Raw genomic sequence first — 26,925 nt, 5'->3', positions numbered from 1 at the left:
AGAAATGAATGTGAAGCTGAAGACTTGATGGGGTATTTAGAGCTCCCTTTGGAGGCTGCGGGAGGAGCTGCTGGGAATGTCTGTGCAAACTTGGGGAGGCCACCAGGCAGCACTTGGAATAGCCAGCTGGGTGATTTGAGTTAGTCTGGGCTTACAGGGCAGAAATAAGGCAGCCTCAGGGGGTCACTGGTGTTTCCTCCCTCAAGCCCTGACTTACAAGCCTGCCTGAATTCTGTCTTGTGAGAGCACGTGTTGCTGGAATTCTGTGTGTGGAAGGAAGCAGCTTTGTCCAGCACCTCGCAGGAGTTCCCTCAGCCCTGCCTTGCTGGGTGCTGGGCAAACAGGCCAGGCTGGAGGCGGTTAAGATGAAGGAGCAAAGTTCTCCATCACTACAGTTAATTTGGAAAAAAAAAAAGCTTAAACTGTCTTTCTTAATGGAAATGGAAAATTACTGCTGTGAAATGCTTGGAATAGCTGCCTGTGCCTTCCTTTGCCTCACAGAGCGCGGGGGGAAGTTCTCTTTGCCTTCTTGCTAAACACAGAGCCTGCCAATGGTGAATTAGGGAAAGATTTTGTTTATCTCAATTCAGAAACCTGGATCCTCGCTCACATCTCTGGCTTCTGCGCTGTTTCCAAGAAGTACTTGCTTTAGGAGCCTGGAAAAGCTGTTTTGTAACAGCATTTTGCATTAAAGATGCCTGGGAAGAGCTTAAACCATCAGTGTTTCTGATCATACAAGCTGTAGGTGTTAGAAACCAACAGTGAGAATGCCCCAGCCCAGCTCTTGAGAGGAAGGAGAATTGCTCCAGCCTTTTGATGTGACAGTCTGCTGTCACTTGAGCTCCTTTTACCAGCTATACATTGACTTCCTTGGTTTTTGCAGCCTCCATGAAGTTCATCTATAGACTCCTACCCAAACTGCAGTCAGGCTGAGCGCTGTAAAAAATAACTGTGGAGTAGAGTTCCCATCAGGTTGGGTGTTTGCTTCTGCCAGCAAAATGTGGAGCCCATTGCCCTGGACATTGGGCATCTCCTGGGAAGTGGCTGCAGGACAGAACTGCCCCGGGGCACACAGGACCTGCTCTCCCATGTAAGGCAGGGCTGGTTGCCTTCCCCTCCACAGCCCAAAGAGCTCACCCTCCAAAGAAACTTTGGGAGGCCACCAGGCAGCACTTGGAAGCACAGGTCCTTCCCAACCCCCTCCATACCTGCTGGAGTGTGCTTGGATTGCTCACCACACACACGCGAGCGAGCGTCGCCCATCAAACTGACTCCAGAGAATTCTTGGATTAAATTACATTTTTAATAAAAATAAATTGGCTCGTATTAACATCTTGTTTTAATAACTGCTTGTTCACATCCTTCTATTCCAATTTTGAACTGCTTGAAAAGCCATTTGCTGCTTATAGATTTCTGATGAGGCAGATGGCTCATATGTGATCACACCTACTGACACAGACAAAATACCAAAGCATAAGGAATCCCATGGAGAGTTCCAGAAACTTTTGTTTAAAAGTTGGACTATCTTAGAGAAACAAAAAGCCCCTCCAGGCCACCCCTCAAATCAGGCAAACGCAAATGTGACCAGCAGACTTTGTTCTCCTTGAGTCCCCGGTCACCACCAGTTTCCTGGTGGCTGTTGGAGAAGGAGAGAACTTAATTTTTCTTGCAGTAAAGACTTAACATCAAACAATTGTCCCCTTTTTTCATCGCTTTGAAAGACTGTCAGATTTTCTGAATGTTCTAACAAGCAGATCTGTCTCCAGACTGTTTAATTACAGGTGCTTGAAACATTTTATTGGCATTGAGCAGAAATGCTTCTATTAAAAACTTAACACTTGGGTTGCAGATTTGTATCAGCCAGGCTCGCATGGAAGAACTGCCAGCACAGGCCAAGGCTGACCCTAAAAGCAGCAATTTTAGAAAGTCAAACAGTTACTGATGGGTAAAAATAAGCAAAGAGCAGGAAAGGGATTCAGTTCTGTAGAAAGAGGTGTACTAGTGAGTAAGGGCCCTGTGTTTCTTCACAGGCACAGGATCTGGGGAGCACAGTGGTGGAACAGTTTCCAGAAAAGACACAGAGTCCCCGAGACCCCCAAAGCTTCAGCACTCAAAGTCAGTAAAATGCAAAATGGAGCAAGACAAATGGCACCAGAATTCTTGCAGGTTCTACGTGGACTGGCAATACAAAATCAGTCCTCAGCTCCAAATGAAAATGCTTTTTTCATGGATGGGGAAGCTGATAGGATAATTATCTATACACAGTATGCAAATAGTCTTTATAGCAAATAGCAAATACTGCTGTGACAGTACATGCTGAACTGGAGAAGGGCTTTTTGCTGAGGGGACTGGAGCACATCCCATGTGGAGCCAGGCTGGGAGAGCTGGGGCTGTTCAGCCTGGAGGAGGGAAGGTTCTGTGGAGACCTCAGAGCCCCTTCCAGTGTCTGAAGGGGCTGCAGGGAACCTGGAGAGGGACTCTGTATCAGGAACTGGACCCCCACTGCCAGAGGGCAGGGATAGATGGGATATTGGGAAGGAATTCTTGCCTTGAGGGTGGGCAGGCCCTGGCACAGGGTGCCCAGAGCAGCTGGGGCTGCCCCTGGATCCCTGGCAGTGCCCAAGGCCAGGCTGGACATTGGGGCTGGGAGCAGCCTGGGACAGTGGAAGGTGTCCCTGCCATTGGAAAGAGATGAGCTTTAAGGTCCTTTCCAACCCAAACCAGTCTGTGACTGTAAGTTACTCAGTAAGAGTGTGGATCTGTGGGTTGTGACAGCACTGCCACAAGACTAGTAAATATCTCTGCAGAGATCCCTGGAGTGACTCCGTGCATAACTTACAGGAAAGTGCTCAAAGTGCCTTTTCTACATGGGAACAAAGTATTGGAAATCAAAGGAAACTTCTCCTTCCTCTTTCGGTGCATGAGGCTCCTTCATCGCTGGTCACTGCCATTAGAGCTTCTGAGAGTGTAAAACAATCTGCTGTGTGTTTTGCTCCCAGGCATTTCAGCTCATCAGAGCCTGCAGAGTGCTTTTTGCTGTACTCGAGTGCATGGAGGGCTGGCACACACCGACGTGGGCATGCAAACCTGGCCTTGGATGTAACTGGAAGCGACTTGAACGTCCTCCTTATAAACCATTTCTAACACTCGGAGCAAAATGCAGCGAGGAGCAGGGAAGGGGCATGAGCAGGGTGAACACTGGAGGCAACTCTGGCATCTTGTGTATGTAGAGCTAAATTATGAGGAGCTTCTTACGAACTGCCAAGTAAACAAGCCATGCTTGCTGCATTACAGGAAAACATGGGATTAAAACCCACCTGGGCAAGGGCAGAGAGGCTTGCTGGCTCCTTTTCACGTACTCCTGAGTAAAACTGACTTCACATCCCCACTGGGGCACTGTCTGTGTGTGTCACTTGTTCCCTCTGCACCTGAGATGAGAGCTGATGGGTGGGGGCTTGTTTTATTATTTTATATATATATATATATATATATATATACAGAAAATATATATATTTTCTTTTTTACAAATGCAAAGTATCCTGGATTTGTAGGCCATGGAGCTACTTTCCAACTCATTATCCAAATGCCACAAGAAATGTGGTGAGTCAAGATCTTTATATAAACCCCAAACCCAAGTGAGTTATTTAGAAACTGCACATGTTTGGGTTGTAAAGAAATGGTGTGTAGTGAGGGGAGAGGACTGGGGGTTCACTTCAGAGCTCCTGAAACTGAAAAACTCCTCCTTGTTGGGGTGCAGTAACATCCTGAAACCAATCCTACAGGAATCAGGGCAAAGCTAAACCAGCTGCAGAAAGAACATTCTCCTGGAAGGAGCAAAAGCTCCCTATCAAAAGGACTGAGGCAAAAATCAAGAAGTGCTTAAAGCCACTGAAATGGGTGTGGGTCAGACATGATGTGCACTGAGTAAGATACAACAGGTTGGGATTGCAGTGCAAATAGGTGGGTGATAGTTTTCCTCTCCCAAGTGATGTTTCTTCCTTTGGCCATGCCAGCCAAGTATTCAAAATTGTTCTTTGTAAGAACACCACCACGTGTAAGAGCTTTCTTCTGGCCTCTCTGACTTTCAGATGGGGTGCTATAGAGCTGAGGCTGGAAGTCATCCTAAATTTAGCCTAAAAGAATTAATTCTGGCTGACCCAGTGGCTCTAATTTACCCACAGGTTTATCTGAGGTTCAGCGTTTTCTGGCTGAGCTTTTTGAGAGAGCTTCTGGGCAAAGCAGCTGCAGTGTTGTGACCGGGCAGGAGTCACTGCAGGGAGCCTTGGAGAGCCCTGCAAAGGGGGAAGGACACAACCACGGTCTGACATCTCTGGTTTCAACAGGGAAAATAAAACCAGGGGAAAGCAGCAGCTTCTTCCCATGGAAGGGATGAGAAGAAGGCTCGAGGTGCAGATTGAGACATCCATTGCAGTCTTTGGAATGCTGAGCCTCCCCAGTCCCAGGGCGTTGCCAAGCCCTGGCTGCTGCGAGGTGCAGGAGAGAGGCTCAAGGAACTCTCTGGAACCACGCTATGGAGTGTGGAGCTGTCTGACTTGAACACTGCAATTGCTACATGAAACAAAGCACCGATAAAAATAGTGTGTTTTCTTGCCATGCTTCATTTCCTTCTGGATAGGCTCAAAATGTCCCTGTTTGATTCTCTTCTTTGTACAACTTCAGTGAGTCATTGTGATCACAGCGCTCTGGCAGCATCTTGAAAAGCTCTGAAATACAAAATATTTCCCTGAAATTGCCAAATGTTTTACATGGAAGTGGCTACATTTCAGATAGTGTGGTCATGATCTTCCTGGGGTTTTAACTGTGTCTGCCTCTGTCCTGTTACTGATATTTTAAAGTAATTGCCCAGTGCTTTATGTCTGTTGGAGAAGGAGTAGTGTATTGTGGTCCATCCCTTCTCCCAAAAAAGTGTTTCCTCCTCCCCTTGAAAGGGTTTATTTTTAGATAATAAAGGGATCATAGTCCTGCTACTTACACAGACTATTTAAGATCCAGCATCCCTGTCATTTTCCCATGTCTTTCTAAGCATCTGTTGGAAAATAAATCAATCACTCTGTGCTGGATACCAGACTATATTCCCTGGAATAGATCACATGCAGGGTGTTGTCAGTGATCCCTGGGACATTTCCTCAAGCAGAGGTGTGAGACACCTCTGGGATTATTTGCCCACTTGAATGCTAAACTCTCCTCAGAGTGAAGGCTTTTATCACCCCTGCTAAAGCTGCGTGTTGTGGCCACTTTACACATGGAGATACAGAGGATGTGCTGTAAAAAGGGACTGCTGAGCTGTGTCTGCTGCTCTGAATTTCTCACTGAGCACACACACCGGTATGGCTCTCCTGAGCTGGAGGTTTGTCTTCAGCTCCATGGTGACCATGGATAACCTTCGATATCCCCACCAGGTTTCCTCACCTCCAGCACTGCTGGCTGCCTCCCTAATGCAGGAATGTCTGTAAGGGAGATCATACACACTGCTTTTGCTTGATCATTGTTATAAGATACATTCACCTTGGCCACTCATTTTTGCTGTAATGTATAAAAAACCTACCCTTTCTCCAGTTGAACAAACTGCCTGTTGAGAGGAGGGTGATGCAGCCTGTGCCTCCTGTGTTTGGATTTGGTGAGGACACACAGTTTGAGTTTGTGGAGCAGTTGCAGAGCCCTGTATGTGTGACAGCTCTGCCATTACCTGTGACGAGGTGCTGAACGTGGGCATCTGGGCTTGACATGCGCTGTTGGCAAAGATTAATTGTCCAGACAGATGCTGTGTCCAGACAAACATCTCGCAGGTACCCAGGCCATATGTTCCTGCAGCATTAATGCTGCCCTGTCTCAGTGCTGGGAGGATATTTTCTATCTGATATAGGCCAAGGCAGGTTGAGAAAAGCAGAGGAAATGTCCTGACCCCTGGTATCGCCTCTGTCTCTGTAGTGACAGCTTCTAGCAGGATAAAAGCTGAGAGCAGATTTCTAGAGCATTGTCTGGTTTATCTCTCCTGTTTCCAGGCCACTTGTTTAGATTCATCTTCATGAAACCTTGGATAGCTAGATTTTGACTGATAGGTGGTCAATTCATTACATCCATCAGACTGGGGCAAGAGGTGGCAGTGGCTGGACTGCAAATCAGGGTTCTTGAGCAGAGGACAGGTTTGCCTCTCTAAAACCTCTATTTCTGTTTGATTTTGAAATTCTAAACAACATTTTCTTGGGTGCTGCAAGGCATTTTGGAGGCTTTCAGGACTTTCAGATCCATGAGTGAGAGGGGCAGAGCAGCAGGGACTGTGGCTGGCAGCAGGGACGTTCCAAAGGGACATCCTGACTCCTGCAGGTGCCACACAGGTGTGACCTTGGGCTGGCTGGAGGAAGGGGAGCAGCAGAGGAGCCCACGGTGGTGGTGGGGACAGGGACATTCATCCCCACAGGCCCCTGAGCAGATGCTGCTCAGGCTCAGGTGCTGCTCCTTGTGTTTGTCACTGTCACCAAACCCACCGAGCTGGGCTGGATTTGTGACCCAGAGCTGCAGCCCCCAGCTCCAGAGGCAGGATGGCAGCGTGGGGAGCAGCCCAGCCTGTCCGTGGATTCTCCTCAGTCACTGCTACCTCCTGGCATCCCTCGGGTGAAGCAGCCTCCTTCTCCTGCCTGATTCATTCAGTGCCATCCCAGTACGTTTGACATCAGCATCATTTCCATGTTTAGTGAGTTATATATTGTTTTAAATGCTTTGTGACACTTGTAAATGAAGCAGGTAGAGAAGGTAGATTTTGGAAAAGCGGGAACATCTGGTGCTTGCATGTTTTGGTCGACAATTTTGTGAAATTAATACGGTCCTAAAGAGAAGAAAAATTACACCTTGAAGTTGTGAGTTAATTAGCTCTGACTCTCAGGTGCTTGGGAACAAGGCTGGGATTGTCACGCTCTGGCTGCGGATGGTTTCTCACACCTGGCACCTTTCCAGGTCGTTCTGCTGCAGCAAGAGCAGGACCAGGCTGTTGAGATTGGTTTCTCCCCACATTCAGAGAGGCTTTTGTGGCCATTTCAATGACCAGCTAGTGGACACAGCGTAAGCTTTGTGACCCAGCAGCACCTGTAGCATTTGTTCTGCTAAGAAAAACTAGGATCTGGTGTAAATTCTGGTCTTAGTGTTTGAAAAAACTTAGGAGGGGGTATTCAAAAGGAGCATCTCCTGCTGTTCCCTCGGCTTGTTCACAGCCACAGCAGAAATCTGAAGTCATTACAACAATTACTGGCAAGATTCAGACTAAAGCTTTAGGAATAAGTGATAAATCAAAATTTATCTGTGTTTTTATATTTGCATATTGTTTCTACTTCAGTCTGTGTAAGATTAATCCTTTTTTGACCTTTTTACTGAGGTTTTGGCAAGTAGCAAATGCAGCCTCAAGTGTACTAAATGTCATCCTGCCTAAAATGCTTAACAACACAGCCTGCACTGGGAAAGCAACACCTTGTTACCACGAGCTGCTAAAGACAGGTGAAACCAGCTCTTGGGAAAACTTGGCCAAGTGATTTTGCTTCCAGTAACTATCCATAATCAGTGTGGGAGCAGGTATGAGTTGGATGCGAGAGCAACAAAATTAAACACTTCTGTGTTTAAACATCAAGCTCCACAAAACTTACGAAAATTTCTTTGTCTGCTGCTGAGTTCATTGGACACAGAAGATAATCATTTTGTTGGGATATGTTTTAAAAATCCAGAGGTGTTTTACAGGTCATCAATGCTGCACTGGCTCTGGCTGCTAAACCCCAAAGCAAACTGGCTCAAGAGAACATGGATCTCTTCAAGGAGCAGTGGGAGAGGCAGGTCCGTGTGCTGACAGACGCTGTGGATGACATCACGTCCATCGATGACTTCCTGGCTGTATCAGGTAATCAGGGGCACAGTCTCAGAAATAATCATCCTCCTAAGAGCTTACTCCTGGGAATGGGTGGTTTGGACACGTGTTCTGGAGCCTGTGAGGTTTTTGGAAGGGATGGTGTTGTTACACCTCACCTGGTGTCACCTCGTGCCCAGCGAGGTGTGAAAGTGCAGCAGGAGATCTGGTCTCAAGGAGAAGGCACTTCATGTCTCAGGATTTGGAATTGCTGGCTGAGCTAAGGATGCATTACCATGTAGCTGCTGTAGACAAGCCTCACCAGTAACTCTGGGGGAAATAGAACGTGTTTATGTCCAAGGTAGGAAGTGGCAGAAAAAGTGATCCCTCAGTTCACTTTAGACTCTGCCATGTAAACAAAATTGAATATCAAACCATGGTTGTACAAGTTAATTAAAATAAAACTGTTAGTACCATGTCAGCTTTAGTAAAGTTTTAAGAGTTTTTAGAAGAGATTGGATCATTATAATAGATTAATAATTGCATTTGGCAAAGTGCTTGCCAAGATAATCCGTTTTATCAGCATCTTGATAAAGACCCGCTGTCAGCTGCTGTGACCTAAAAATAATGGGAGCATTTTTATTTCCACATCCTTTAATTGTGCTCTAGTCAGAGGCCATGGAGATGTAGCCACATGAATTGTGTCTGCAATAGTGTTCACAAATCACCACTGCAAGCTGGGATTCTAATTTCTGTGGTGCAAGCCGCTTTGGGCATCTCAAGTGACCTAAAACCCCCAGTTGTAAAGAGAGATTTCACAGGAGGATGTGTGGAGTGAGAAGTACTAGGTGAACATGGTTAGAAAATGTAGATGAAAAATTAAGATCCTGAATTAGGAGACCGTATTTTTTATATTATTAAAAAAAGAGAGAAAAGTAAAACAAAACAAACAGAAGGCCAAGTGGTGTTCCTGTGACGAGTCACCTGCATTGTCATCCACATTGTATTGTGGTTCCCTGGGTTCTGACTAAAAATCCTCTTTGCAGTGAGTGAGCATAAACTTCGTGGGCAATTGAGTATCTGAGCTCTTTGTCGGTGCCCACTGGGGCAGCAGCAGCTGGAATTGCACAGCTGGGAGGAGCCTGTTTCTGGGGAAATCTGTTCAGAGGGAATTGTGTGCTGAAGTTGGAGGCTCAAGGAAAAGCTGTGAGTCCATGCAAACACAGCCTGTGGGGAGCTGCCAAAGGGCATCTCCCTGGCAGCTGTGCCCCCACAGGGGTCAGCCACTGAACTGAGGGCTCTGCATCCCCGTGCAGGACATTTGAGGAATGGAGCTCTGCTGTGGGAGCTCTGCTCCTCAGCTCGTGGTGTGGGCCCAGTGCTGGGCTGTGCTGAAGAGCTCCAAGCTGCTTTTTAGGACTGAAGACACCACAAGCAGGAAGTTGCATCACTCAGTAAAATCACTTTCCTTCCCTTGTAGCCCAGGTGTAGAACCACAAGACTCAAGTGAGTTGTGGGCAGGACAATCCCATCTTCTGCAGGGATGCAGGTTAGAGCAGAAGTGGGGTTTTTGGTTAAATAACCAAGTCTGTTGCATGGCTGTACTCTCAAGAGCTTGGCAGTAAGCAGAGAAGGTTTCTTTCCTGGGGTGGTGGCAGGTTGACTCAGGAGAGTTCACCTGGAGTGAGTGCTCACCACCCACAATGGAGCCAAGGAAGTGTAGTTGGAGACAACTCCAGACATTCAAGTGCATTCAGTAATTATTTATGTGTGTTATCGAAGAGATGGTAGAAAAATATTAAAGCAATAAATACTCTTTTAAATATTATTTGTTTGAACTTTGATAAATGTTTCCCATATAAATGCCACAGCTCCAATTCATCTGCAAAAAGCCTGAACTTCTCTTTGGATAAAGTCGTGGCGGATATGATTTATGTCGAGTGCTGTTTGGGGTTATTAGGATGTTTGTATCAGTTACTAACTGGGATGGAAGCAGAATTTAAAGGAGTTCTTGTGAGTGCATGAGTGTGTGCATATATAAATATGTATATAAGCATCCCACATTCCTGCCGTGTGGTGTGCTGAAGTAAAGGCTTCACCATGCAGCATATGCTACAGAACTGTATCAATTACCCACAAGTGAAGGCATGATGAAAGAGATGCTGGGTTTAGGTAACAGCAGAACATCACAGAAGAAGGATCCTTCAGTGCACAGTGCTGCAGGTGAGCTTGCAGGTGACAACATTTCTGTAGGTACAGCAGCAGAAGGGCCCTGTTGAGCTAGGGCAGGGTCTGGGGGAGGCTCACTGTCAGGATGGAGATGGATGGCACAGGAGCCCTGTAGCCTAGAGATGTCTGTGTGCTCCCAGCCATGAGTGATGTGCAGCTCAGGGAGCTCCAGCATCAGAGGTGCTATCTCCTGAACAGTCCTTGACAGATTTTTCTCATTTAAGCTGGTGTTAGTTGTTCTTTCGACCATTATAAACTGCTGGCACCTCCATCATCCTGTGCAAAATTCACAGCTGAAGTGTGCTCCGTGTGAAGAACCTCCTTGTTTTGCACTGTCACCTCTTTGCTTCATTTGGTGCCCCTACTTGTACTAGAAGATGGTGAAGAGGTTATTTCCCCCCTCTCTCTCTTCATGCTGTTTGCAGACATGCAGAGTTCTGCCATACACTTTGTCATTCATCGCTTTCCTGACTGCAGAGTCTTTGCCTGTTTCATTATTCCTCATTTCAAAGCTCTACCGTACCTTCTGTAATTCTTATCCCTCTTATCAGTGCCTTCCCTAAGCACTCTGGGTGTGTTGGTGTGCCCACTATCTCTGTTCTTTAGAGCACTTGCTGATAGCACCGTGTAATTGTCAAATTCAATGTTCTGAAATTACCTGAATCTCTTTTGAAACCTTCTTAGAGAACCATTCCATTTGCTGCCTTCTGTTCCTCTGCTGCTGACAGAGGTTTATGCCAGAGATTGCCCATCTCAGTGGAACTGTTTTTTCAGAAGAGCCTCCCAGTGAATATTTCCAGGATGAACACTGTGTTTACACGGGTGTGAATGCTCCAGCGTTTGCTCCCTGTGCCAGCACTGCTGCCTGGCCCGGCTCCTGCAGTGCCCCTTGGCAGCAGAGGCTCAGCATGGAAATAGTTCTGAGACCTTCCCCAGGAGATACAGCAGAGAAGCACAGTTGTGTTTATGAATCTGTGGCTTCATCTCCCGACTGTTGCTCTTTGATTTTGATCTCCTATAGCCCTCAGATGTCCTCACAGACTGCTGGGGTTGTTTGGAAAAGGATTTCTTAATCCCTTTAATGTGGAGGTGGGTGGAGGTGGAAGGTGTTTGGTGGGCGTGGATTGAGGATTGACAGTCGTGGGTGACTTTTTATTCTGTAGCTTTTCACTATTTAATGTATTTCCTTGTTTGGTCTGAAAATCATTTCTATGGAAAAAATGCCTTTCCTCTTCCCTTGCTGCCCAACCACACCATTTTCCCTGTAGCTATTTTGGTGGGGCAAGATCTCTTTGCTGTTGTCTGTGCTGTGTTCTGTTGCTGTGGGATGTTCCTCCTGCTCAGCAGGAGGACAGGGGAGTTCTAATGTGGGACAATCTTCTCCCATTCCCAGAGGTGCTGGTGGTGAACCTGTGCTCCGTGTGCCAGTAGGGTGGGGAGCACTGGGTGTATTTACAAGAACTCAGCACAGTGTCAGATCTTACCTGTTATCATCCAGCTGGAGAATATCACCAGAGCAGAGAGACCTGACAGTCCTGCACTTCCCTGGGCCCTTTGCAAGCTGCCCTGTGGGTTATCTCCCTCTAGAAGGGACTTTCTGGCCACTTCACATCTGCAAAAGGCATTAAATGATCAGCAGACATTTAAATATTCACCTTCATTTTGTCCATGCCTTTTATTAAAGTTCAGATAATCCAAAGAGGCTTTTAAATGGTCTGTGGCTTAATTTATTCATTTAGGAATTGAAGCAATAAACAGTCTGTGTTTTGGCCTGGCGCCGAAGCTTTTTCTTTGGGCTCTTGCAGCTCCCAGGGCTGTCTCTGCTTTAAATACCCTCTGTGCCCGCTGTGGCTCCTGTGCCTGCTCACTGACTTGTCAAATCACTAATGAACCTGCTCTTCCCTCTCTCAGGGCCACATTCTGCCCTCAGCTGAACCTGTTCAGGCTGAGTTGCTTCAGAGGGATTTCACAAGTTTAATTTTTGTTCAGGTTACTTACAGAAGTCTCGCAATATTGCACCTGGCTCTGTTAATTTTATGTAAATCAGGTGTAACTTCCCGCAGCAATCCTTTCAGGCGGTTCCTTCCAGATCCTCTCCCAGCCAACTCTGTGAGCTTCTTGTCTCTACAAACTCTTGCAAAATGGCTCTTTTACTACCTGCAGAGGGAATAAAAGCCACTTGCACGGGTTGGCAGTGTAGAATGAGTAAGTCAATGGTAATTAACACTGGAAACTATTTTAAGTGACAGAGCAGAAATGTTTCCAAGTTGGTTTCTTACCAAGCAGCCCAAATGCTGGTGTTAGATGATGATATCGAAGCATTGGTCTTGATTCATTAAAGACTCTCCAACAGAGTTTGGAAGTCTCTAATAACAGTTTGGGAGATCTTTAGGGTAGGTTTCCCCAAATAAGGATCCCAACTTCTTTAGGCATCTTCAGAAATCTTTTAGAGGGTTTTACCCATTTTGGGCTTCTTGGACTTGATGAATGGGGAAAATATCTCTTTACAAAACCAGCAAATGTATATTTAAAAAGCAAATTGCAAACAGAGGTCTTGCCTTTGTTTTATTTTTGTTTTCTGAACAGTCAGTGAGTGCTGTGTGGCTGGAATGCTTTCCACATTATTCACTGCATACATTATGTGTCTCAGATGGGAATTGGCGACTGACAGTGTAATGAGCTCTGATGGAACGTGTGTGGCTGTAGGAAAACACTCTGGAGGAAGCTGGAAACGTGCACCAAGTGTCTGTTGGAGTGTTGAGGGGAGTAGGTGTGGTGCTGAGGGGGAGTGCCCATTGCCCCACGTGCAATAACAGGGGAGTGGTTTGCAGGTATTTGGAATAAGGGCTGGGGCAGTCCAGGGGAGGAATATGGAAAGAAACCAGGGGAGAACTCAGCAGAACTCAGCTTTCCTGTTGGTAAAATCGAGTACAAACAGGGGCAGGACGTGTGGAGGCCAGTTGGTGGATGGACTGATGGCTTTTTGACCTTCTGGAGAAGGGCAGCTCTTTGCTGGTTGTGGTGACCTTCAGATTCACGCTTGACAACATCTCTGTGGAGCTTTTATAGAGCAGGTCCCACCCTGAGCAGCTGCAATGCTGATGACTGTGACAGAAAAGACGTTACCATCTAAATCCTCCTTCTTTTACCACCAGAGAACCACATTTTAGAAGATGTAAACAAGTGTGTCATTGCTCTCCAAGAAAAAGATGTGGATGGCTTAGACCGCACGGCCGGAGCGATCCGGGGCCGCGCCGCTCGGGTCATTCACGTGGTCACCTCGGAGATGGACAACTACGAACCTGGAGTCTACACCGAGAAGGTGCTGGAAGCAACCAAGTTACTGTCCAACACAGGTAAGGGTCGCTTACTCCCAGGAGCCCTGAGCTCCTGTTGCCTGAAGGCGTGTGGGCAGCTGGGTACCAGCGTACCTGTGAAACCTGTTAAAGACTCACTTTGCTGGAATGCAAATTAGTGGGAGTTGTTTGCAAAGCTGTTTCAAAGTGAGAAGTGTGATTTTGCTGTGTCGACTGGCCTGAAGCTCAGGGGTGCACAAGGTGTCCCTGAGCGTGCTCGCTGTCATGGACTGGGCTGTGGGAAGCAAAAACACCGGGAATGAGTCCCAGACGTGAGTGAAGGCTTGAAAGCTGAGCTCTGCTCATGCTGCAGTATTGCACCAGGCCCTGCAGCTGTTCAGGGTCCAGAAGGAAGATCACATTCCCCCAGCAGAATAAATTTGGGGTAATAATTAGGGTAAATTTTGTAAAGTATCTTTACAGCTGTTGAAAGAGCATTGTAGGTTGTGGTGCCCCACATATAAACACCGAATGAGGGTGTTCCCTGTGAACTACCTGCTGACACCCGTACAGGTGAGGGGTGATTCGAGTTGCTTCAGTGCCAGCCACTAGCTGTTGGTTTTGCTTTAATTACTTTGATGAAGAATCAAGGGTGACACTGAAGAAACAGCAGACTCTTAACTGGTTCTGGCGTGTTCTTCCTGGGGCACCATGAGTCACCAAAATGCAGCAGTGCAATCTGCCCCCTTCCAGTGCTTCTTAAACGTGAGCTTCCTGATGGTAGTATGACTTTTTTTTCCCCAAAAAATGATGTACATCTGCAGGGAACATCAAACAAACAATCAGTATTTTATCCCATAGTTTTCAAGGGCTTCCCCGGGTGTTTTCTCCTTGTCCACTAGAAGGGTGTGATAAACTTTTCTCTGTCCAAGGGGAAAACACCAAGTATCAGCAGCGTAAGCAGAAACAGAGGTGGATTAAGACTTCAGCTCCTGTAAGAAATGTTGTGATTTCAGTGGAAGGACTGCACAGCTTCCAGGATAGTTAGGAGCAAGGCACTCGCGAGGGTTCCAGGAGGGGGAAGCAGGGTGGCTCTGGGGTGGGACTGACTGGCTGTGTGCTCTGAGTTCAGTCATGCCACGCTTCACGGAGCAAGTGGAAGCTGCAGTGGAAGCCCTGAGCTCCGACCCTGCCCAGCCCATGGATGAGAACGAGTTCATCGACGCCTCCCGGCTGGTGTACGACGGCATCCGGGACATCAGGAAAGCCGTGCTGATGATCCGGGTGAGCAGAACTTCCCCCAGCAGCTTCCCGCTTTCCCTGCCGCTGTTGAACTGACAGCCATCAGGATAATGGGGAGCAGACAGCAGAAGATTTTCATTTAGCTCCTATTAATATTCAGAGTCTTAAAATCACTGTGGAGCACTGGAGCAGTACGTTTGGATTCAGATTCATTAACCAGATCTGAGCATCGATGATGGCCCAAGTTGTGATGCTAAATACCCTTCACGCATCTTTTGTAATCTCGTGGTAATGCCTGGCTCGTTAATGTGCTAAAATCAGTGACCTTTGAGTTAACAACAGCAAATTAATTCAGAACTATAGATGCTTGTTGATGGTTTGAGAGCTTAGAAATAAAACCTAATGGCTCTTCATTAAGTAAATTTGGAGAATTGATGTTAGTTAGTCAAAAGGAAGCTGAGATGAGTTTGGTCTGCAGTTCCTAAAGCGTGTAATTTGTTAATTGGCTAACCTGGGTACACAGGGGCAGCTCACAGAGGCCTTGTCTCCTCTGTGCTTGCTGTTTCAGGTGCAGTGGGTGTGACTTGGAAGCCCAAATTTCTGGTAGGTCAGAAGGGCTCCTGCAGTTGGTTGAAGGGATGCAGAAAAGGAAGTTCTGGTTGAAGCTGATCCATGGACCTATTTCTTGGATATTAGTGGGGCAAAAATTGGCAGGAGCCAGACACAACAAAGACAAATAGAGGGGGTTTATTCCTTTTTTCTTCTTTTCCTTGTATTCCTTTGACTCTGAGAAACTGCCTATGGTCAGAGTGGTGACCATGGCAGATGCAGCTTGTGATCAGTAAATCAAGGATGTACAGCCCCAGAAGAGACGTGATTACAGTAACCATTGCAACAGCATCTTCCGTGTGTGCTGCTTAAAGCAAATGATCAGATGAGAAACCAGGAGAAAAGCTGACAACCACATATGCGCTCCCCACGGAATTTTTTTCAGACGAGCTCAGGATTTATAGACAGCCAGTGTTAGATGAAGATATCAGTGCCTTCCCGCTATGCAGACAAACGGATGTGATTCCCCCCCTGCTGAAGCCCTTGTTATTCAGGACAGGGAGCACGGCTGCCAATCCCAGTCGGCAGCAATTATCCGGGCTGGCAGTGCCAGGAGCGCTGACGCTTCCCCTGTGCCACGCTCCAGTGTCAGGGAGCCACAGCTCTGCTGCCAGCAGCCAACAGCAGCTCCCTGGCGACACAGCGGCCACCTAGAAAGAAGTTAAAATGCTAGCACTTGTGGTCCAGAGGGTTTATTTTGGGATAAAAGAGCCATCCAAGTGGACATTCCAAGGTTTTCCAGGGCTTGGTGTAACCCGCTCACAGAGGCTCGTTCACTTCAGCTTTGTCCAGGGGCTCTTGCTCTTTACAGGGACCAGCAGGAAAAGCCACTGCAGCACCTCATTTCTGTGTTTATGCAGGGTATTTCAAAACTACCATCTCACTCTATCTGTATGTATTGAAGAGAAGCTCTCCCTCCTTCCCTGCTGCCCAGGCCCATCACCCCAGAGGAGTCTCTGCCCTTGGTGGCACTTGAAAGGCAGAGTTACACTTTGTGTGTCCCTGAGCTTTGGGAGGGATGGGCAGAGACTCACAGACAGTTTGTAAACATACAGCAGAACTGTCTTTATTTTTTTTCATTTTTTAAATATTGATACACTGAGCTACTTCCTAGTGTGTGTCCCTCTGCTGATTTTGTGGATATACCCTGTTCTCCAGGGCCTGGAGAGGAGGCTGGAATACCCAAAGCCTTGATTGTCACCCTGCTCACCTTTGCTTTTTGGCAACTATTGTGCATGTCCATCTCTGTTTTCACTGTATCACAAAGGGTCTGTACTGGAAGACAAGTCTGTGAAATCCAAATCATAGGAGAGAAATGTAAAGAACAGGGACTTTATTTGCATCTTATCTGTTAATCACAATTTATTGCATTTATCAGTGAAGTTCTTTGTTGACCCAGCTCTGGAGAATTGTCATGAAGTACCACTTTAGCAAAGATGTAGTATTCTGACAAACATGCTGTTTAAACTTGATAAGCTTTATAAAAAGTTTGCCAGCTACAGACTGGCAGTAGCAAAAATAAATCCTAGGCAAGCAGGAACTAGGTCAGATGTGTTTAGCCTACGGCATAAAAGCTGGCCCTTACTAGCTAAAATTTTTCAGCTTTTCCTGAGGGATAAGGATAAATTTTGAGATATTTTATCTGTTGTTAATTTAGTCAATGCTTTGATTCATAAATGTGCTGAAGACACTGTCTGTGCTTCTGAACCAGCCTTTAGAGCTGTGTGTAATTCCAGCTTCAGAATCTCAGGTGAAGCTTTTACATTTAATCAAGTTGCAAAAATGCTGTTCGTTTTGCAAGAACATTTTTTTGTCTTTCAGATGCTGAGTGCATTAATGTCCTGACAAATCTCAGCTGTTCAGTTACTGCTGTGTGATTTTGGGGATCCCTATGGTGTTTAACAGGAGCAGTCAAGCACAAAAAATCACACATGTTCAGAGCTGGATACAGTCCCTCTATTTACCTTTTTGTTGAAAACATGAAATAATTTTTACCTCCACTGATTTCCATTCTCTCTACTTGAAAAACAATATTGTTGTTGATTTGCAGAGCCATGTAATCTGTAGTTTGACTCTGAGTGAATGCTTTTTCCTCAGACTCCTGAAGAGCTGGATGATTCCGACTTTGAGACCGAGGACTTCGATGTGCGAAGCAGAACCAGTATCCAGACTGAGGATGATCAGCTCATTGCTGGACAGAGTGCGAGGGTAAGGCAGAACCCTGAGCATTATAAAAGTGTGACCTGCCTTCAAGCAACACTTCAGCTTGCTTTGAAAACCCAGGTTTAATTTGGGGGGGATGGTGATAAAAATGCTGGATCAGAAAACTGGCATTCTTTGTTTCCAGTATTCTTCTGAAAAGGAGGTTGAGTGAAATGCACTTGGTCTGATGGATGTGAGAAATGTCTGTGGTTTATTTTGGGTGTTCTGAGAGATCAAAATCCTTTTAGTACCAACAAACTGCTTCACATTTTGATATCACAGACACTGTAGTCGGGTGAGCTTCTGCAGGGAGGTACAGGGCAGATCATTCCATTGGATTAATGTTACTTCCAACAGACAAATACGAACTTTATGAGCAAAAAATCTTCACAAAATGTCTCCTCACACATGTGCTGGTGTGTGTTTGCTCACTGAGCATTTGTCAAGACAACGTTGAGAGGAACTCAGAAATGAAATAATTTCAACTAACTGCATTTCCTATGACTTAAAAATGAAAGCATTGATAGGCAATATATAATCATTAAGAGGTGAAACCCTAAAATCAGTGCACTGAAGGAAGACCAGGCCTTACCTATTGCTTTTATTTGACACGGCCCCTCTGGATCGATAACAATTTACACTCTTGGGAAAGGGCCATGGCAGATTTTTTGTGGGGGCTCTTCCTGCCAGGCAAGAAGTAGCCAGACCTTATTTATCAAACTTCTGCCACGTTGGCTTGGGAATTACACTAACTGAGAGTATTTTTATGCTCCCCTCCCTTGCACAAGCACTTTCTGTGCCTGGACCCTCACGCCCTTCCATTTAAATGCAGACATTGCTCATTTGCCTCTCAGCACAGCTGCTGCCAGAGGATTTTTAGTACCAAAGGCTCCTTTTTGCCTGCTCCTGGAGGCATCTGTGCTCCCAGTATTTATGAAGGCAAGGGCATGGAGTCTTACTCAGGCTGTAAACCCAGGCTGAGAGATTTTATTTGGGAGTAAGCACATACCCTTTATTTTCACTTGCTCTTTCCTCAGCAGACATGTTTCAAAAGAGTACAACTAGCTTTTTGCAGGGAAGAGACTGGTAATATTTCTTATTATCCTCAATACCCAAGTGGAACTTAATTTTAAAATGTTGAAATTTTCTATAAAAGACAAGTCCTCCTTCTTCATGCAGTTTTATTTTGAGGGATGGTAATATGTGGCGAATTTGTTTGGAGTCTTAACAGCTTTATCATGCAAAGGCCCATATTTTAAGTGTCAACTTGTCTTTCTGGGCACTTTTTCTTAAAAAAGAGCATAAACTTCGATTCAAAATGGAAGCAAATGGCTCTGTAAAGCCTCTAGGTAGAGGATTGCTATTAAAGTTTTATCCCCCATCTACATGACTGAAATTGGTTATTAGTGAAATGTTCCAAAAAGCCTCTACAAGGCAGCAGGAGGCCATGTGAGAAAACTCTTCTCTTCCAGGCTATCATGGCTCAGCTCCCTCAAGAGCAGAAAGCCAAGATTGCTGAGCAGGTCGCCAGCTTCCAGGAGGAAAAGAGTAAATTGGATGCTGAAGTGTCAAAATGGGATGACAGTGGCAATGACATCATTGTCCTGGCCAAACAGATGTGTATGATCATGATGGAAATGACAGACTTCACCAGGTGAGGCTTTTTAATTTGTGCTCACTCCGAGCTCTCCGGGCTGCTGGGCTTTCAGTGAGACACGGTGCAAGTTCACCTAAGAGCCTTACTACTTCTAATTTCCTTTAAATGGTGCCCTGTTACAGCCTGCACATGAACTGGGGAGACGCATTATTGTGCAGTGGCTGGGTGGTAATAACTGCTTAAATTGATCTACAGATACACAGCAGTTATTGCCTGTCTTTCTTCCTTTCTTAAGGGTGATTCTTGTCCCCAGGAATATATATATATTTGCTCAGTTCTTTACAGCATTAAATTCTGTGGGCTTCTCAATATTGCCATACTACAGGAATAGTTCCTAGCACAGTTATTTGCAGAGGAAAAAGAGGCTTTTTGATGCCTTTTGAAATTAATTTACCAGATTTTATATAACACTATTTTTTAAACTTCATGTTCCATTCCATAAAAATTGCAAATCCGTCTTCTAAAATGTTATCTCTTATCATCATTAGGTTGCTCAGGGCAGTAAAATTTAAGATGTTTTTATTCCTAGATTTAAGCTAAATGTGGGGAGGAGCCGAAAGGGGGAAACTCTTGAAAATGAAGGTGCTGTAATGGCTGCTCCTGCCTCTTCCTGCCCTTGGGGTGAGGAGTCACTGCCAGCACCGTGTGGAACAGAATGAGAAAAGGGATGTAGAGTTCACTGCTGTGGTTTTCTGGTGCTAGGAAGGAGCCTCTGCTCTGTTTTGCAGGGGCAAGGGTCCACTGAAGAACACGTCAGATGTGATTAGTGCAGCCAAGAAGATCGCAGAGGCTGGGTCAAGGATGGACAAGCTGGGCCGGACCATTGCTGACCATGTAAGTCACAGTCCCATAAGCCTCCAGCACCAAGGAGCAATAGCAGATCTTTCAGATCTGCAGGTATGAGGAACAGATGAAAATGTGTTTGGGTTTTGGGGTGTTTTAACTGATTTTCCAGATCTGCTGCTAGAAAATTCTAGCCTGTTCTTTCCGGCTGCTCTCGTGCCTCCCTGAGCTGTGTCACACCTGAGCGTGGCCAGCAGTGGCACAGCAGCTCCTTGGCTGGCATCAGGCACCTGGCATTTTGTGCCAGCCCTGCTTCAGGTCACGTAGAGCCAGGGCAGTGGCTGTGCTGAGCAGGAGCCAGGCTGGGCTCACGTCACACCCAGAGCACTCCTGGTGCTCCCCAAAGCACAGACTGCAGGGACAGCACCTGCACAATTGCACCTGGCCTGTTGCACAACCTTTAATACTGGTTTTGAGGCAGCTTTTTAGTATTAACAATTTTCAGATGCCCCACAGACTGAGTGGGGAGGTGTTCAAAGCTCTCTGGTGGTTTTCTCCCTGTCCAGTCAGAGCTGATGAAGATTTGGAGCAAGGCCTGCAGTGACCTGAGCGTGGCTGTGCTGTCCCAGTATTTGGAAGGAATTCTTCCAGGATTGAATGAGCATGGCCAGCTCAGGGATTTATTTATGCAATGCCTGTCCTGAGCCATTTAGAAACTGGGCCAAGCAAGAGCACCTCTGGCCTCAGCCCACACCCAAATGGCAGAGAAACATTGACATTAGTAATAATATTCCACCTTCAAGAGAGACTCTGAAATGCAGGGAGGTTAAGTCTGAGATCATGGACTAAACTTTGTTTTCTCCAGCTGTCACTTGCTTTCCAGGCCTTTCCAGGATGGAAATTTGTACTGCAAGGTTCTAACTGAACCCGTGTCACTTTGGAAGTAAATCATTGCAGTGCAGGACTCTCTCTTAATGCTGCATCCAGGGGTGCTTGTCTACACCCTCCTTTATTAATGATGAAGTGAGAAATGTTCAATGGGGAGATAAATTTGAGAAGTGTTTTTTCAAATGGGTCTCCTTGCTGTAGCACTTTGATAGCCTTGTTTCTGCAAGAACCAGGTGTGCTGCTGATGTAGGTAAATGAAGCAAGGAGCAGTTTGTGTTAGAGGTCTCCGGGGAGCTTGGGCTGAAGGTTTACACTGCTTTTTATTTTTTTTTAAATTCACATGTTTTATGCAAAGTTAGTATATGGTTTTCTGTACCAAGCCATTTCAAAATATAAAAGAAAACTAAATGGCTCCTTTTAGTAGCCGTAAGGTCCTTAAAAATGTAACAGATTAAGCACATGTTTGAAGATAAATACGAGCAGCACTGTACAGTTAGTCATTTTGACAAGAATATAGCTTTTTCCTGACTCCATACTCTGCTAATACTTCGAGCCTGCATATTTCATTAGCTGTGCTTCCATACTCTTTGGAAACATGTTAATGTGGCACGGTGTGACAGCTACAGAGCAGGAGCAGCTCCGAGCCCCGATCCCTCCTGTGCCTGCTCGGGGCCGGGAGCCCCCGGAGGGGTTTGTGTCCTGTGTGCTGGGGGACACCACAGCCCTGACCCCTCGTGTCCCTGTGCCAGGGGCTCCCAGCTCTGCCGTCACATTCCTCTGGAACCCCAAGAGCTGCTATCCCAGGAATTCCGTGTCTGTTGGGAAGAGTCCTGCCATCAGCCGCAGGTTCTCCCCAAGGTTTCCATCCCTCACTCCAAGCAGCTGCTGCTTGCTGGGAATAGGGGAATATGAAGCAGTTATGAGCACAACACAAATGACAATGATTTGCAGCAGGACAAGGGTTCTCTCTATTATTTATTTCTTCAGTGTCGAAACACCTACAAAGCTGAAGAACATTTCTGTTGCTTTTTTCCTTTCCTAGTGGTGGGAGGCTGAGGCTACATCAGTTCTGATCATTCAGTGAGAAGTAGCTGGGGGTGAGGGTAGGAGTTGCCCCACTTCCCAGTAAAAGGTGCCAGCAGCCTCTTGCTGGGGAGACTGGTCCCTGGCTGGGGGGACTGGCGTGGGGACCTTGGGCACAGGCGGTGGCAGCTGCTGGCACACATGGTCAGTGCCTGTCCTGCCAGGGAGCTGCCTCCCCAAAACAGCTGCTGCAGCTCCTGCTGGGCCCAGCTGGCACCCAGGGCTGGGGGGCGTTTATTGGGAATTCCTGGTGCAGCAGGGAGGAAGAAACTCTGCAGTTCCTGGCTCTCCCCTACAGCCTGTGGGGATGGGCTGTCTCCATCAGCACACACCACCAGGGCTCTGCTGTCTTCCCTGCCCCTTTTCTTGGCAAAAAGAGAGAAAAGGGTGATTCTGCTTCTCTGCAGGCTCAGCTGTGGCAGCAGGAACCAAATGTGGGGGATGTTTGCAGTGTCCAGGACGGAGCCTGGATTTGACCTGGAGCAGCCAGCTTAGCTTCTGCCAGTAACCTTCACTGGGTCTGTGGCAGCAGCTCAGTCTGGGCGGTTGGGGAAGCTGGAGTGTCCCCCAACATGTTCATTTCCATCTACACTGCACTCCCTGCTGGGCTCTACAGATGGGGCTTGTGGCTGTGGGTTAATACAATAATGTCATCATTCTTGATCAGTGATAAAATTGTTGCCTTTTGGGTTTTTTGATTTTTATCTGAATGCTCCTGCCTAGGAAAGGACAGGGCTCCTGCAGGCACCCGCAGAGCCTTTTGTTGATGCTCTTTTTTATCTTGTGTTACATCTCCATTTAAACCTCATCTGTCTTTGAGCTGAGTCCTCGATTCTGCCCGCAGAAATAGCACACACAGGAGAGGATGTGGGTTTCAACTCACATCATATTGATGCACACAACCCAGTGATGATTCCTATTCCACGAAGGTTTTGCTGCCTTCCTCGGCTGTTGGTGATCATGCAGCAGCCTCCTGCCTCAAGAGTCTTCCCTTGAACAGTTTCCACAGCCCCACAGAGTAGCTGGAATTGTTGAGCCATTCCTCTGACATGCTGTACTGGGCATTTGTCAGCCCTCAAGCCCCTCCACTGCTGTGCTGCTCACTCGCTGTGTTAGATGAGCTCTTTGGGAGATGGAGAGCAGTTTCCAAAATGGTAATTTGAACTTTTCATTAGCTCTTTGGCCAGGGCTGTTTGTGGACTTGCTCTAAAACATTCTTGTACCGCTGACTAATATTGATTAGCTTAAAAAATTAACCTGCAAGCTTTGCTGCTTCGTTAAGCAGTGCTTCACTGCACTGATGGAAGCCATGTGCCCACGTTGAGAGCTGCAGTTACTTTGGGTGTTCCATCATTTTCCTTGGGACTCAGAAGGTGGTTTTATGTCTGTTGGTGGGGTCAGATGCCCATAAAGCCACGCAGATCTCCACACTGATGTGCTTGTGCCAGCGTGGCCCCAGTCCCTGTGCAGTGCCCGTGTGTGTGTGAGCTGTGTGCACATCACTGCAGCACCTGAGCTACCTCTGCTCAGCACAGAGACCACTTTGGCTCACAAAAACCACTCGGTCTGGCCCTGGAAAAAACCAAATGTATGTGTTAGCTACACTCACCCTCACTGCAGAGGGAAATGCCTGTTCTGGCAGATCAGGTGCTGTTGGGAAGGAAATGCTCCATGTGAGTGGGACCCTGTTTGCACATCCCTGTGTGTGCACCACGATCTGCTCTGGTGCCTCTTTCAGACAGGGAAAAGAGTTCGTGCTTCCATCTCACAGCTAAGGAGGTCTGCAGGGAGAATTAGGGCTCAGACCCTGCTGCTGACAGCCAGGAGGAGACTTTTACCTGAAAGGGGAGGAGAGGCTGCGTGGCCAAAGCAACAAACCTCAGCTGGAGTGAAGCATTAAGTAATGAAGTGGTGCCACATTGAAGATTAATCTTCCAGTCCATTTTGTAGCAGTAATCTTCCATGTCCATTATGAATCTTCATCAGATGGTCCATTGCACAGGATCAGGGTCTTAGGCGAAATGGGATTTTGCTGTGAACAGGGGTGTGTGAAAAGGAGCTCTTAAATCACTCTGGATGGGGTGCAGCTGTCTGGAAGGCTGGAGGTCACTGCAGGGTGTGCCTGTAGTCCTGTCCCTGGGTAATGCCAGGTGAATTCCACTGCTACCACTGAAATAATGCTGGGTACAGGGCAGCCTGCCTTAGAGCACAGAATAACAATCAGTGTGAGTCTGATGGTGGGTTTGTCCAGGAGGCCTGTGGATGCTGGGTGGGAAGATGAGATGTGAGTGGCCATTTCAGTGGAACAAAGAGCAGGAGCTCTCTGTGGGGTACAGCAAGTGATGCTTCTCTCGGGTTCAGAGCAGGGCTTAAGCAACAGGGGGTGTGACACAGTGTGATGTACCTCACATGGATGTGAAGCTGTGGGTGCTCTGTGTGTGTGTGAACACCCAGCTCTCATCCCCTGCTCTGGCCAGAAATGCTCCTGCAGCAGCAAGGGGTCCTCCCCTGCAGGCCCCAGGGCACGGCCTGTAGGACTGGGACAGCCCCCAGCCCTGCTGCAGTCCTGCCATCGGGAATACACCCACACTGGGGTCTCAGACACTGCTTGCAGCAGCACCAGCCATGTCTGGAGGTCTGAGCTTGCCCGGGTGTTGCCCGGCCAGGAGCTGTTTGGTGCCCACACTGGTCATGGCAGCTGCAGGTGCCCCGATGGCACTGGGCACAGGGACAGGAGTGTGGCACAGGTGCCACTGGGATTGTTCCACAGCAGCACCAGAGCCCGGTGGGCAAAGGGGCTGTGGAGGTGAGTGTGTGCCAGCTGCTTTATTCACTCGTCCTCAGGCAGCCGTGGGGTGCCCCTGGGGCTGAGGTGGCCCATGGGGGACCTGCTGCTGGCACCCCACTGCTGCTGCTCCCAGAGGGGCGGCAGGGCTGGCATGGGCAGCAAAACCCTTCCCCCAGCCCTTTTGTCTCACAGAGCCTGCTCTGGACTGTAGCTGCCCCTCAGCTGGGCTCCTCTCTGGTCTGGAAATCCAGCCTGAGCCTGGCTCATCTGTGGCTCATCCATCATTTCACTGCTCAGCAAAGCCAGGGGTGGCCCTTCAGTTCTGTCCTGGAAAATGGCACCTTCCCAAACTGCACAGCAGCCCCGCAGAGGGGCTCCTGCAGAGCCCTTTGTGCAAAGCTGAAAAAGTTACCTTTATCTTATGGATGAGTGCTGCAGCAAGCACCTTAAAAATGTCATTTTGTGCCTGGAGAGGAACCTGGTTTCCCCACTGCTACAAAATGGGAGCAGAAGTCAGGAAAATCTGTTTGCTGCATGTCATTGAGTAGCTGTTGGGTTTATCATTTCCGAGCTTGGAATACTTAAGATTGAGCACTGAGGGAGGAATTGGTAACATCTGCTAGTTGCAGCTTGAGATCCTGGGTGTCAAACCATTGCTGCTGTGTCCTGCACAGTAGGGGAAGGACCTTTTACAGCTGACAAAACAGCTCTGGGGAGGGTAAATAGTCCTCCTCCTTCTCTTCTTCCTCCTCCTTCTCTTCTTCCTCCTCCTTCTCTTCTTCCTCCTCTTCCTCCTCTTCCTCCTCTGCCTCCTCTTCCTCCTCTTCCTCCTCTTCCTCCTCCCTGGGAGGGCTGCTGAAGGGCAGCTGGAAGGAGTCCAGCAGCCTGTCCAGTGCCACCCCTGTTTATGGCTCCTGGCTTTTAGATGCCTTTCATGCTGCTCGGCTGTCTCCAACCCCAGCGTTCCAGGCAGGGCAGTGCTCTCCCAGCCCGTTCCCTGCTCCAGGGGGAGCTGCCTGCTTTGTCCCTCTGGCTCCTGCCCCAGCTGTGGTGCTGCAGAGCCAGACGTGCCCTCTGTTGCCCGCAGTGCCCGGACTCGGCGTGCAAGCAGGACCTGCTGGCCTACCTGCAGCGCATCGCGCTCTACTGCCACCAGCTCAACATCTGCAGCAAGGTGAAGGCCGAGGTGCAGAACCTGGGCGGGGAGCTCGTCGTCTCCGGGGTACGTATGGCACACGCCTGCCTCGGGCAGCTTTGCTTCCACAGGCAACTGCTATTCCAAGCTGAGCTTTTATGTTAAACACCACAGAATGTAGACAGGAGATGCTGGAGCGTTCAGAGTTTTAATGTATGCAGAGTTTGCGTCGCTGCCTCATTCTGGGGAGGAATGCTTGCTGTGAAAATACAGATTTCACATTTCCTTACTCAACAGTGTTTGTAGACAGATTCACTTCACCTCTGTGTAATCTGTTTTCCAGACTGCTTTTCACTGTTAGTGAGGTTAAATCACTTTATCAGCCCAGCTATACCTACCCCACGTCTCTGCACAGCCTTGGAACATGCTGGGGTCCTGCAATGCTCCAGAGATGTTAATATTTCAGGACAGCTGTGCCCTGAAGAGTGCAGGGATTTTTAGTGGCTGCTCTGGTTTCTGACAGCTGGAAGCTGCCCTAGGCCAGCCTGCTTCCTTGTTCCAGCCATTACTTTGCAAATAATTTTTTCACTGTAGTTCATGAAATGCTTCCTCCTAAGAGGATTCTGTATGATGGGTATTTGCGGGGAGGGCAGAGGAGCTAAATTCTTAATTTCTTCTGGCATACTCTTCCTTGCCCTGCACAGGCACGTTTGGTCACTGGTGCCTTTGCCCAGCCATGTCAGGACTGAGGAAGGTTTGAAGAAGGGACAGAATTGGCTGATAGTCCAGTATTGCTCCTTGAATCCTTAACAGCAAATGGAAAAAACACATTCTGCCGTTTTGATACCACAGAATCACAGAATGGTTTGGGTTGGAAGGGACCTTAAAGCCCATCCAATCCCACCCCTGCCAGCTCCAAGCCCTGTCCAGCCTGGCCTTGGACACTGCCAGGGATCCAGGGGCAGCCACAGCTGCTCTGGGCACCCTGTACCACTGATATTTTCCAGTGAAACTGTTTGATAAACTTATTTTGCTTAAACTTATTAGCACAGTTGCTTAAACTTATTAGCACAGGTTTCTCCCCAAAAACCAGGGAGAGCTGTGGAAGGAGAGCTTTGGGGCAGCAGCAGCTGGGGGAGGTCTGCAATAGATATCCCTGCCCAAGCT

The 26,925-nt window shown here is 47.6% G+C and overlaps 1 protein-coding gene across 1 annotated transcript in view; it reads left to right on the top strand.

The window, feature by feature from the left end:
* CTNNA1 (catenin alpha 1) overlaps window positions 1-26,925 on the top strand; it is a 120,861-nt gene that overhangs the window by 91,242 nt on the left and 2,694 nt on the right. Inside the window, exons 11-17 of the mRNA XM_048320109.1 lie at window positions 7,744-7,900; window positions 13,231-13,431; window positions 14,504-14,655; window positions 17,320-17,430; window positions 18,897-19,078; window positions 19,810-19,915; window positions 25,711-25,845. Coding sequence (XP_048176066.1) covers window positions 7,744-7,900; window positions 13,231-13,431; window positions 14,504-14,655; window positions 17,320-17,430; window positions 18,897-19,078; window positions 19,810-19,915; window positions 25,711-25,845 — 1,044 coding nt within the window. The remainder of the gene's footprint in view (window positions 1-7,743; window positions 7,901-13,230; window positions 13,432-14,503; window positions 14,656-17,319; window positions 17,431-18,896; window positions 19,079-19,809; window positions 19,916-25,710; window positions 25,846-26,925) is intronic.

The sequence above is a fragment of the Corvus hawaiiensis genome, chromosome 15 (assembly GCF_020740725.1).
Source record: "Corvus hawaiiensis isolate bCorHaw1 chromosome 15, bCorHaw1.pri.cur, whole genome shotgun sequence".
NCBI classification, from domain to species: Eukaryota; Metazoa; Chordata; class Aves; order Passeriformes; family Corvidae; genus Corvus; species Corvus hawaiiensis.
The sequence above is the reverse complement of the archived record's forward strand: the minus strand, read 5'-3'. Positions and strand labels throughout refer to the sequence as shown.